The sequence below is a fragment of the Schistocerca americana genome, chromosome 3 (genome assembly GCF_021461395.2).
Source record: "Schistocerca americana isolate TAMUIC-IGC-003095 chromosome 3, iqSchAmer2.1, whole genome shotgun sequence".
Taxonomy (NCBI): domain Eukaryota; kingdom Metazoa; phylum Arthropoda; class Insecta; order Orthoptera; family Acrididae; genus Schistocerca; species Schistocerca americana.
This window is the reverse complement of record NC_060121.1, coordinates 494990849-495004324: the sequence shown is the minus strand read 5'-3', so window position 1 is coordinate 495004324 and position 13476 is coordinate 494990849. Positions and strand designations below refer to the sequence as shown.

The following is a 13476-nucleotide window of genomic DNA, read 5'->3' as shown; positions in this document are numbered from 1 at the left end:
TTGTGCGAGGATTTAGAGAAGGAACTGCAGTGCGGTCTTCCTCTGTGAAACAGCTTTGGAAAAAGGTGTTTAGTATTTCAGCTTTACGCGTGTCATCCTCTGTTTCAATGCCATCATCATCCCGGAGTGTCTGGATATGCTGTTTCGAGCCACTTACTGATTTAACGTAAGACCTGAACTTCCTAGGATTTTCTGTCAAGTCGGTACATAGAATTTTACTTTCGAATTCACTGAACGCTTCACGCATAGCCCTCCTTACGCTAAGTTTGACATCGTTTAGCTTCTGTTTGTCTGAGAGGTTTTGGCTGCGTTTAAACTTGGAGTGAAGCTCTCTTTGCTTTCGCAGTAGTTTCCTAACTTTGTTGTTGAACCACGGTGGGTTTTTCCCGTCCCTCACAGTTTTACTCGGCACGTACCTGTCTAAAACGCATTTTACGATTGCCTTGAACTTTTTCCATAAACACTGAACATTGTCAGTGTCGGAACAGAAATTTTCGTTTTGATCTGTTAGGTAGTCTGAAATCTGCCTTCTATTACTCTTGCTAAACAGATGAACCTTCCTCCCTTTTTTTATATTCCTATTAACTTCCATATTCAGGGATGCTGCAACGGCCTTATGATCACTGATTCCCTGTTCTGCACTTCGGGTCTGTTTGTTATCAGTAGGTCCAAGATGTTATCTCCACGAGTCGGTTCTCTGTTTAATTGCTCGAGGTAATTTTCGGATAGTGCACTCAGTATAATGTCACTCGATGCTCTGTCCCTACCACCCGTCCTAAACATCTGAGTGTCCCAGTCTACATCTGGTAAATTGAAATCTCCACCTAAGACTATAACATGCTGAGAAAATTTATGTGAAATGTATTCCAAATTTTCTCTCAGTTGTTCTGCCACTAATGCTGCTGAGTCGGGAGGTCGGTAAAAGGAGCCAATTATTAACCTAGCTCGGTTGTTGAGTGTAACCTCCACCCATAATAATTCACAGGAACTATCCACTTCTACTTCACTACAGGATAAACTACTGCTAACAGCGCCGAACACTCCACCACCGGTTATGAGGTAATACACAAGCCAGGTGTGAAACATGCCAATGCTGACGCATTGAGCAGGAAAGTGGCAGTATTTCAAGTAACAGGGTTGATTGAAGATGAGTGGAAAAGGGCACAAGCCGTGGATAGTGATTGCCAATTGTTCAGAAAGCGACCGCAGTTCCTGGTACAGGGCGGGCTACTTTGCAGGTCGACGAAATGCGGCCCACGCGTCGTCGTACCAGCAGCGTTTAGATGAAGTTTTGCACAGGCGCATGACCATTTTCTTTCAGGTCATGGTGGGATAAGAGCTACGGATAGGCGGATAGCGGAGAAGTTTTGGTGGAGGACACGACGTCAAGGCGTAGACGAGTACGTCAGGAATTGTGTGCCATGTGCACAGCGTGCGTACTTGAGCCATCAAAAGATTCAGCTTCAAAGATTACCAGAGGCAGACAGACCTTTCCAAGAAATCGGAATTGATGTATTAGGCTCATTTAATAGGAGTGCAGCAGAGAATAAGTATGTGTTAACAGTGATTGACCATTTTTCTTGGTATTTAGTCATGGTCACATTACCATATCAGAAAGCAAGTACGGTGGCCCAAGCTTTAGTTAGTAATTGGTTACTCAGGTATGGGATACCTCAGTCCTTAATCTCGGGTCAAGGTCCTAATTTCACGTCTGATCTGATGAAGCAACTGTGTAAGTTACTGAAGGTAAAGAAACTGCGGACTAGTCCATTCCATCCGCAAGCAAACGGACGAACGGAGAGAGTGCATCTCACGATCGCTAAGATGTTGAATCACTGTGTAAATAGTCAACACACAGACTGGGATGTGTACTTCCAATTCGTAACCAGTGCATATAATAGTAAGGCACATACGTCGACAGGATTGTCGCCGTACGAGGTGGTGTATGGGCGGAAGATGCCATAACCTTTTGACATGCTTCGTCCAAGGCTGGGAGCGGAGGGCGAGCATGTAAGGCAATTTGCGAAAACCATTAAGGAAGTATGGCAGAGAGTTAGACGAGATAACACGAAAGCGCTGGAATGACAAGAACGGATGGGAGGTACCACGAGGAAGTTGCCACAGTACAAAGTAGGCCAATGGGTGATACTAGCTAATCCGTATGTTCCAAAAGGGAGAAGCAAGAAGTTCACAAACAAGTTCCAGGGACCGTACCAGGTAGTGGAAGTGACATCACCTGTCAATGTAAAAGTACAATTGCCTACCAAGACAACTGTGGTTCACGTTAGTAGAGTTAATCCGTTCCAGGGGTTAGTAGATCCGTGTATATGTACTTCTCCTTCTGGCAGAAAGCGAAAAGAAGCGCCAGAAGCAGATAGTAAACCGGGTATTAAGTATAAGTTGTGTTCGATGGATGTGTAGTTAGCAGTAATTATCATGTGTGTATTATTTTTGTGCAAGGACTATTGCTATTTTATTGGTATTAAGGGGTAGTGATGGGAGTTTTTTCCTTCTCTCTTCATTCTGTAGGTGACACAGGATGGGGTACACGTGGATAGTATGGGGCGTAGTCCTATGGCAGCTGACACAACCTGGCCAGGTACAGGATATGCCGTTGCGAAGTGGGGTGTTGTTCGGGAAACAACCAGATGTGGTCCTCACGAGTCACGAGTGTACGCTTCGGCTGGCACTCAACATCCTGCAGGTAAGGAACGAGATGCGGCAGCTACAGGAGGTAGTATCGAGTGTGGAAACTGTTGCATCTAAGAACGGAATATTACGGGACGTGCAAGAACAGTACGAGGCTTTGGATAGGTCATGTAAGGAAATAAGGGGACAACTGCGCCAAGTCGTGAGCATGATTCCACGGAGGAGAAAAAGAGTAAAGAGGGGTTGGTTGGATGCAGGTGGGAAGTTTCTGAAAACAATTTTTGGAACAGCGGATAGAGACGATATTGAGGGTTTGAACAATTTTTAACAGTTATTCGCGACAAGTAGAAAAGCATAGGGAAGTTAGTGGATATAAACACAACAGAGATACGGGGATTAGGTACAGCGTTGTTGAATGTGACATGTGTGATGCGTGGGATGGCTGCAGGGTTACGAGCATATATACAACAAACACAGAAATTATTGAATACGGATCTGGAACAGGTACAAACGCGATTGGATATAGTGGAAAGGAAGCTGGAAATGGCTAAATTGCTGCAGGAACTGGATAACAGCATTGGTGATGCACGAGTGAGGATGGATGAATTGCAAGAGGCAGTACATCACGCATTGCACGGGCAGGTGAGTGTGACGTTGTTGTCACCAGAAAAATTCAGACGGAGTCTCAACCAGGCAGAGGGAGACTTTCCAGAGGCGGTAGAGCGCGTAGTGCCGATAATTGAAGCGATTATGTCACTTTTTTATTATATGTCTAGGATTAAGGTAACAACGGATCTAGTTAAGATGTACATAAGGATTAGATTTCCAGTAACTAGTGTGGGGAGACAGTATCACTGTTACACAGTGCATCCTTATCTGGTCAGATGGGAGCACATGGGGAAGGGCGTACAGTCCAGGACAGAGGAGGTTTTATTAATTTCTAAGAAGGTGGATACTAATGCTACTATGTCGTGTTTAGAGTAGATGTCTAACGGAGTCAGTTTCCATTTGTCCATCACGGGTTGTTTTCACAGGCAAGGGGTCGTGTGAGATCCAGTTATTTAGGGCAGAAGCAGAAGCTTCGGAGTGTCGGGGAATAATAGTGAAGCCTACGCCACATTTTCACCAAAATGGGAGGCATTGGTTGTATTCAGTATTCGCTACGAAGAGGATATCAGCCAAGTGTTATGACAATGGGAATTGGACATCAACCACGGAGATGGAATTACAGGACAGAAGTTTGCTAATCAATGGAACAAATTGTGAAATAGTAGGGGATAGTTTCAGCTTACCAGCGACAGTCTCGGGAGTCACCAAGGTTACAGATACGCATCTGACGTTGTAATGGCCAAATGCGTCATTCAGCATCGCTCCAGGACAAAACTTTGACGTATATTAACAACACTTTGGATGCTACACTATTGCAAACGATAGATAAATTAGTAGATTCGGAGAAAGGTCAAAGTTCAATGCAGCAATTATTAAGGCATATGGAGGAGTACGATACCAGGCGGAAACGTAGCATAGTGACCATTGGTATTTCAACCAGTACTATTACCGTGTTGATTGTACTTATCGGTGTGGTATATGTCTTATTAAAACGAAGGATTCAGCATGTTAATGCAAGACCGCTCCATGAGATTTCTGTAGAATGCATTACCAGTAGGACATGAGTCAGGGCAACCTGGATGTATACAGGGAAGAAGTAGAATATAGGATAGAACTAGAGATAACGTATAGGGTAAATTCGGGGACGAATTTAATTTTTAGGAGGAGGCAGTGTTGCGGCCACATGTAGTAAGTGTTCCTTCACGCAGTGGAGAATGGCAAAACAGAGGCACGCCGGCGACCAAGGCGTTGCGAAATAAGCACGCACATATAGCCTTGCTGACAGCAGCAGTCTACCAACAGTCTGCCGCAAGGACGCACACAGACCGGGCGCCGAGCGAAGCCTGGAGAGTGCTGAGTAAGGGGAAGTGAGTCCAGCACGCTAAGCTACGCTGCAATATACTGCGGGAGTAATAGCAAAAAGCTACCACCGAGGGTAAAAAAACGTCCTCCTTCTGGATTTAAATAGTGGAGCGCAGGCAGCAACAGACAGAAGCCATTAGGAAGCAGTTCGGATCTGAGGACGGACGTGGTACGTGTCTGAATGTTCAATCTTCGTAGGTGACGATTCTGGAAGTCTGATCCAGCTCGCAGGAGTCATCCGTTCACCACCAGATGTCAACTCCAGCTCTGAAGGTCAACCCGAGTTCGGTCGGCACCATGGCTGACTAACTACAGCGAGAACTTCCAGCAGGACCGGCCGCAGCGCGGTCTTGGTCACAGGCGCCGCTGGGGACTGACGTCCGGACTTCACGGCAACGCAGCGCCATGGCGCGTGGTCCGTCCATGACGGGACCTCACGGACATCGCGACTGACGGCTTCCCAGCCGCCGGTGCAGCAGTCGTCGGCAGCTGACCTCACGGCGATGAGGCTCCGTGGGCGTGCCATACTGGGGCGCCAGGTGGCGACGAGTTCATCTCAACCACAGGGCGTCCTGGATTCAGCTGAGCACTGGTGGCCTGAGGTTCCCGAGTGCGATCAGCGGCGCGTGTGGCGCGCATTGTCGGAGGATCTACACAGCAGCAGCCAGGCAGAGGAATCCGCACGGCTGGGCAGCGACGACGAGGGAGAAATTGTAAAGAAAGTTCAATAAATAATTGTAAAACTCCACGCCGTTTCGCCGGCCGAAGTGGCCGTGCGGTTCTAGGCGCTGCAGTCTGGAACCGCGAGACCGCTACGGTCGCAGGTTCGAATCCTGCCTCGGGCATGGATGTTTGTGATGTCCTTAGGTTAGTTAGGTTTAACTAGTTCTAAGTTCTAGGGGACTAATGACCTCAGAAGTTGAGTCCCATAGTGCTCAGAGCCATTTGAACCATCCACGCCGTTTCAGTCTTTGGCGCAGCCACTGTGTCTGCTGCTAATGTCTGCTGCTAACAAGTGGTGCAGAAGTCGCAACAATACGAAGCATGACGGGAAGCAAGTGCTCCACAATAATGTTCATATAATCCACACACGCCCTGGTGCCTTCTATTATTACCACAGGTCCCATGGAAGACCAGGTTAATGTCATCCATCGCATAATATTTCCTCCACCGACCTAGGTCAGTGGTGCAGTGCAGGTTTAGAGCAACAGATTCCCTAGATGGCGGCACATCTGTACACGATTAATCCCACTAGGGAATTTTATTAATCAGCAATCCAATATCGATGATCCCGTGCCCATTGCAGTCGTAATTGACAGTGTAGTTGAGGGTACATAGGAAATCTGCTGCAGAACCCGTTGTTCAACAATGTGCGCTAACGATTTTCTCCGAAACACACAGTTTCAGCATCCTTCAACCACTTTAGAGAGATGCTCAGTCTTTTTCGACATACTCTTTCCTATGTGCCTGACCATCATAACCTACTCTTTATCAAAGTCGCTTAAGTCAGCGATTTCCCAATTTGCGACCCGTACAATGATTCCTCATTTGTCTCTGCTCTGCTTTCATACTTTTCTTACCACGTCAAATGCGTGCAACGTCACCAGGTAGTATCAACTTTTATGGTGTTCAGCGAACTAATGTTTTTAAGTTGTCAGTGAAATTTTTTGAGTGGGTTAATATAAGTTGCGTCAATGCTTTGTTCCTTAAGTATTGTTAGCATAGATCTAGTTGAAATCGAGTCAAAATCTTTCTCATCATTTATAAATCTACATCACGATGTTAATTAATTGTATATGCTGTGTTCTTCATTATCAGTCAAGATTTACAATCGACGAGTTGTGCTATATCCACCTTTAAAGCCAGCTTGTTCCTGTGTTTGATTAAACGCAATGATTTTGCTTACAACTGTTAATGAAAACTGAAATCTTGTAAATTATTTAGGGAAAGCTGAAAGCGAATAGCACTTCATTTTTGTAGATGTTCTTTCCTGAGAAGTTGTCAGTTATACGCATTGTTCCAATTTAACGTTTTTAATACATATTTATACCAAGCGAATTTCACAGCTGTCTTATATTGTTCCCTTTATTTCATAAATGTGCTATATTTAGTACTCACCAGCAACCAACCCACAATGGATAACGTTTGTTTCTAACACATTGTCAGTCAGGAAGTTGGACTGCCACAAACGCATCACTAATGAAAACACTGTCGTTATACCAGGTAATATAGTTGATTGAGCCTGTTTGCATTTGTAGATTAGTGAGACAGCAAATTTAAGCTAAAATATCGTAAAATTGGAGAATCTTTCAACAAGACACAAAACAAATTTATCTATGTAATTTTTAGTTAATGTCTGGTTACAAGTGTTGGTTTCCAAAATAGACAACAAGATACATAAAATCCATACGTGTCTGAGTACGTAATACATACTGTTGGCGGAAGCAGGGCAATAGACTTCATGTAAGAAACTGAAACTAACGCACATGGAGCAAAAAATTCATACAAAATAATCCCTGAAGTGACAGAATTACAAATTTGATGTATCCAGTAGTTTTGGAGAATGTTTTTTTATGTACTTTGATGGTAACATCTCAGTAAGAAATAGGGCATCAGTCACATTATGTCAGAGGCTCTCACCTAATAGATCAGAAACCGGTCGGGCAGACCCATCACGTGGGCAACCATCACTGCCACTGCATGCCTCAGCATAGCAAATGCGACTCGATGCCTTCAAGACCGGCCACCAGGAGGCGAAGCCTGCGTCTACAGAAGGCACCACCGACACCGAACCTGATAGAGTCCGCGCGCCGCGTAGCAAGGAAAGAGTGCCAACAATATTCCGCTGCAGGCAGCTATGTAAGCCGACGACAGGAGAGCACCAGGTAGCACCAACATACAGACATAGCACAGCAAAGCTAACTATTATTGCCAGTCGCAAACCAGCTGACCAGTCGGCAATGCAGTGAAGCCGTACTGCACAAACCCAACCACAGTGCGATCGATTTAGGGCCAATCGACCACTCATATAACGACCTTGGCTTGTTACAGGGACAGCTGCAGCTGGCCCATGAAACTTTGCAGGTGCCCAGCGCAGCAGTACCTCTCCTCGATAGGACTGACACTATTTATGACGACCTAAGCAACGACGACGCTACCGAGCATTGAGCGATACCCAAAAGTAAGAACAACCCCGCCCTTGGATGATCAGTCACTGTTAGCAAGAAAATCGCTACTGCTCTTACTATCCGACCAGGCTATCACAGAGGTTTTTTTCCCTTGGCGCTTGCCTTGGCACTGTTTTTTACCCCTTTGGCCATGAAACCGCTACCCTTCTTTCGCCTTTCGCCCACCATCTATCTCCTCAATGCCACCGTACTAGTGGGTAAACCTACCCAGACGTATGGATAACATCACGGCTCCACATCCCGTGAAGGCCTCGATTAGTAACTAACAAATACAGAGGGAACAGTAAGTAGATTTCTTATGATGACCTCCATGTCGGTGTGGGTGTGGAGGGGCTCCACCCTTAAAAAAAGCACTAGTCAGTCAGGCTTCGAGAATCTTCGCTGGGCCAGACAACGGGGGCTACTAACCCCATCAAACAGGATTGCTCTCGAAATCCGTCCTCAGCAATAATCTCCGTTGCCAGAAATCGTAGGTTTTTCTCCCCGACTCTCTCACTGACTGATATCCACGGTCGTTAGTTCCTGCAGCGACGTTATTCTGAATAGGACTTGCTGGCTTTGTTTTCGGTCCAAGCTCTAAGTGCTATCTTATTGGACCTAAACACGGACAGTCGTCATCCTCGGACTCAGACTTTTCAGCCATGAACTTAACATATAGCCAGAGGTCATTGAGGAACCAGCAAGTGGTCATTCCCGTGTTGGCTTCAGGCAGGATTTTTTTTCTGTCCAACCAGTGCCCTGGGCTCTTAGTGCAGTCTTTCCCTTATTTTGAGCCACAATTATTCAGTACCCATTCTGTTACTCTTGCTACTGTATTCTTACCTTCTAATTGCCTACAATCGGAGCGAGAGTTTGTTTTGTTCAGTAAACTTATTATAACTTGGACTTTCTTGTGCCGCTCAGCACGACACTTCAATCACCGGTTTAAATAAAACAGTAATAAGAAATACTTTCCAGATCTCCTTTGTACTGTAGCGTCATGGGATCATGTCCGAGCCCAGTGGCGAAATCGAGGCACTTCCTGACAATCACTGGCTCAGCATTTACACTATGCCACTGGCCTTGCAACTACTACCAAGATACAGGGAGCAATAACCATCATTAACAGCACTTGGCAGGCCGCGTGCTTGACCTCAGCTGCAACAAGACCTGCATTGTTGTGTATGAAAATTGGCTGTCCAGCCAGGGTGCAGCTTAGACATGTTGCGACAACTGGGCATCAACGTCTACTGTGTGCAGGCTGCTACTGCGAGGTTGCCAACGTTCTTCCATCATCCCGACGGGACTGTCAGCCGGGGGTCTAGCCACAGACTGTATGGTCTTAAGCCACTATGGTCGGACTGAGCCAGCCACCACCCTCCGACCACCGGTCCCACGTTCGACCCTGGGCCACACGCTGGCTCCTTCTATCGCAGTTATGAGAGCAGCGTCACAGCCACCTGATGTAGCACCGAGGCAGTACGGTGCGCTGCTAGCTAGGTCAGTGCCGAGCCGTACTGACAGAAAGCACTTATTCTAGACACACAATTGCCACTCCGTCCCGGCCAGAAACTCACCCCCTACCGACTTGCCCATCCAACTTAGAAGTAAATTTGTCACCGGTAGTTCTGCATCTACCACCTACCACCTACCATCCTCCGCTCGCCTATACCTAGCCCATGCTTTTACAAGTGATACCACAAAACCTGTTGAAGGTTGGAATGAGGACGATGACAGGGGCATTGCAGAAGTGATGTTCGACGAAAATGTACAAGTAAGTGTGTGGGGTTGCATAGGCCCATTAGGAAGATTTTGCCTTTTCTGTTTTGTTTTCCTAGGTATACTGTAAATTCCTGGTAGTAATAGTTGTGCAAATTGGCAGTAAGTGAAGAAGTGTCAACTCAAGAAACAATTCATCACTTGCTGCACCAGTTAACTAAAGTGCAGGCTGATAATGTGTATTTATATTGTGAGATACACAGACTTAGCGAAGAAAGAAGGGAACAGCCAATTCATAACATGTCCCCATCAGTCTTAGACGCAAGAATGGTATCATTAGTGACTACACTGTGGTGTAAATCTGGGGAATATTAGGGAATTTAAATGACGAGCAGTTGTTAAGTATGGCTCGACTATAATTAGCTGGTGATGCTAGGTCGTACGTGATGTGTCACGATGAGTTTCGAAACAGTCAGTCCTTCCAGGATGCTCCATGTGCGTCAGTTTCAGTTTCTTACATGAAGTCTATTGCCCTGCTTCCACCAACAGTATGTATTACGTACTCAGACACGTATGGATTTTATGTATCTTGTTGTCTATTTTGGATGGACCAGAACACATTTGCACACTATCGGAAACAACTGAAGGGAATAACTCAAAAACAGAGAGAGTTTGTGGAGAGTTTTATGGATCACATAAGGAAGATAAACATTAATATGTATGAACCGATAGATGACGATAATTCCAATAGGGCAGAGGCAGAACAAAGGGTGCCAGAAGCATTTGTGTGAGGTTTGTCTTCTGAGACGACGTGTAAAGTGTGCGTAGAGTTTGCACCGACTTTAAACGAGGCCGTAACAGTTCCAACGGCTTTGGCCATGATAGACGCCGTGAGCAAGCCTAGGGACAGGAAAGTATGTTTTAATATCAAGTTCAAGTGTTATAGGTGTATTCAGCCAGGTCACCTCCAACGATATTGTAGCAAGTTTCAATGTATGAAGTGTAAATACGTTGGGCTCTGAACTAGACTGCCAGCACAGGAACACGCAAACATGAGAATGGGGTTCTGGGGTGGACCTCTCTCACCAACGTTAAATCAAACAGGGAACAGTACAGCCACTGTGCAGCGTTCCCAGCGTATGTCAGCGGGAGGCACCCTATGCTAACTCAGTGGCAGACTACTTCTCTAACCAGCTGTGTAGGAAACTGAATGTGCAAGTTTTTGCTAGATACAGATTCGCAGGTATCCGAAGTCAGTCAGGCATACTTGGTACAAGAAATCAGAACCCAACTGGTTGTAGGCTACGTGGTGCAGCAGTTTGTAGATTTTCGAGTGCAGATATCACTCACCTGTAAGGATTGTCGGTTCGAATGTTTCCTAATTCATTCCTACCTGGTGGCACAGGGAGCCCTGAGGAGATTCATTACACGAGGTAAGAGATACCAGACATAAAGTCCCAAACACTGCTCCCCACTCTGGAGTTGCTGCAAAGCCGGGCCAAGTGAGTCACCGTCTGTCCCAAAAAACTACTATGTACAGCACCGGGCTCGTCCGAGGTAAACCTGTTCAGTACACAGAAACCAGCATTTGAGTGTTCCAGGCAGGTAATTGCAAGCAAAAATGTCAAATTGGCTGTTTCCTGAAGCGTGTCCCGCAGTCACCATCCATACCAGTTATGGCCACGGGCACACTGGTAGCACAATGTGTTTAGAACTACGAGGGCAAGTGATGTTGATTAATGGCATCAGCTGCACAATTTCTGAACGGATTTTTATCCGCCACCATCCTCAAAGCCTAAACAATGAACGGACCAGGGGTCGATTTAACGTCCTCTCAATTTTGAGCCACTGCGGCCTGACAGCCACCGATCCAAAGCTAACTCTGGGCCGCCACAGGACAGCTCCTCCTGACTGCAATTACGAGAGCAGAGGCGCCGCCTGACACAGCACTTAGACAGTTCAATGTGCTGCTACCGAGGTCGTTGCCGAGCCATAGAGATGGAAAGCGCTGACTCCGACGTACGGTTTGTAGTCCGTCTCAGGCAGAGGTGTACTGCCGCTCGCCTCCTGTGGGCGCTGTGTCTGCTCTTGTCCAACTTAAAACCCAATAAATTATTTGCTGCCGCTTGCTGTATTCATATTCTGCAACCACTCTCCACCCCCACCAAAGAACCACTAGTCCACACCCAGCTCCACCTCTATAGTACACTATAGGAAAGCAGGTAGTACTTAGACATGTAACTTATATTCTATATTACTTTTCGAAGTTAAATACATGTATTTCTTAATTCTCTTAATAATTACAGTGATTGACGTTTGGAAGTTCTTCGTAACGATCAGTTTTCATCATGTGGATGATAAATGGGACCCATAGACAATTTCATGGTTAGTCTACTGGCATTCCGGTGGCGTTATGAACCGAGATGTACTCCTGCATTTTACGAACTCCTCTCACAAATCACTTGACGCTGTTGGGAACTCCAGTGAATGTTACCACTACATATCGCCATAAAACGATACATTCGTATTATCTAAGAGATCGTCTGCGTAGGGGAGTAGCGCAAGATTCTTGTTCCAGAACTCCATCCTCTCTGCGTCCTTATCATAGGCAAGTGTGAAGTTGGTCTGCATCAGCAAGTAGCTGCGGTTTGTGTTGTCGTACGGCTCCCACACCACAGGGTCTGCCTCTGGGGTCGGATTACTGAAAACAAAAGACAAAGCTGAAGTTGACTCGGTCTAGATCGAAGAGGATATTAAATTTTACAAATTTTAATTCATTTCTTCTGATTCAGTCGTTATCGTAGATAAACAAGAGACATAAATGTCTCAGGGAAAAATATAAGATCTGAAAAAAATTACTAGTAAAAATTTCATTTCAATTTTATCTGTTGAACTAAATTACTGTTAATTATTTGCGTCTTTTCATCTCTGACGCCTGCTACACTCAGTGTTCTTAGTACTATGTGTTATGTATCATAGCCCCTGTCTGTACACTTCAGGGAATTACTTCTGGGTATCGTAACACAAGTGCCACCAACCTGTACTCTCCTCTAATAAAGATTTTAAAAGCACTTGTTTCCAATATACATTATCTGAGTACTTAATTCCCATCGTTCTTCCTAACATGATAAACTTAACACTCGCATTTTACTTTCAGGCAGTCAAATATTCCAGGTATTATACGTGCACTCACTGAAATATCCCTCAGAAGGTTCGGTGATGACAGGGGAAACTCCCAACGCAGCCCGCTCAGATTTACTGGTAAGAGGGCCCAGTGGATAGCCCTTAAAAAACTGAACAGAGATTAAGCATGAAACCAGGAAGAAGGTGTAATGAACTATGAAAAACTATATAAACCATTGAACGGTCCAAGGATAAGAAGTGCAGCAACATAGAGCAGCCCGGCAGAGCGACCGCATCGTGGTAGAATGGTCAAACTTCATTCGTGCCAATATATACATTATGAAAAAATGCAAAATATAAACATTGAACGGTGCAAGGATATATATATATATATATATATATATATATATATTGGCACGAATGAAGTTTGAACACGGCTCGCCCGCTTGACAATATAACACCGTGACCATCCTACCACGATGCGGTCGCTCTTCCGGGCTGCTCTATATTGTTGCACTTCTTGTCCTTGCAACGTTCAATGTTTATATTTTGCATTTTTTCATAGTTCATGAAACCTTCTTTCTGTTTTTATGCTTGATCTGTGTTCAGATTCTGACGGGATATCCACTGGGCCCTATTATATATGTATTGAAATTTGTGTCTGTGTCGTGGTGTAACGTCCGCCTGCAACAGTCAGGTGTAAGGTAGCGACTTAAAATGAAAGTTCATTCTGCACAAGCACTCTATTAGCAGCCGAAAGGATGTGGCTTTCGAACAGGAGCCGCAAACATTTGATGACAACGTGACAAGTCAAGCGAATCCTCCGTTGGAAAACACGTCTGGTGTG

The 13476-nt window shown here is 45.4% G+C and overlaps 1 protein-coding gene across 1 annotated transcript in view; it reads right to left on the bottom strand.

The window, feature by feature from the left end:
* Positions 1 to 11810: 11810 nt before the first annotated feature.
* LOC124607108 (cholinesterase-like) overlaps positions 11811 to 13476 on the bottom strand; it is a 104403-nt gene continuing 102737 nt past the window's right edge. The window contains exon 10 of the mRNA XM_047139305.1: positions 11811 to 12207. Coding sequence (XP_046995261.1) covers positions 12003 to 12207 — 205 coding nt within the window. The 3' untranslated portion in view covers positions 11811 to 12002. The remainder of the gene's footprint in view (positions 12208 to 13476) is intronic.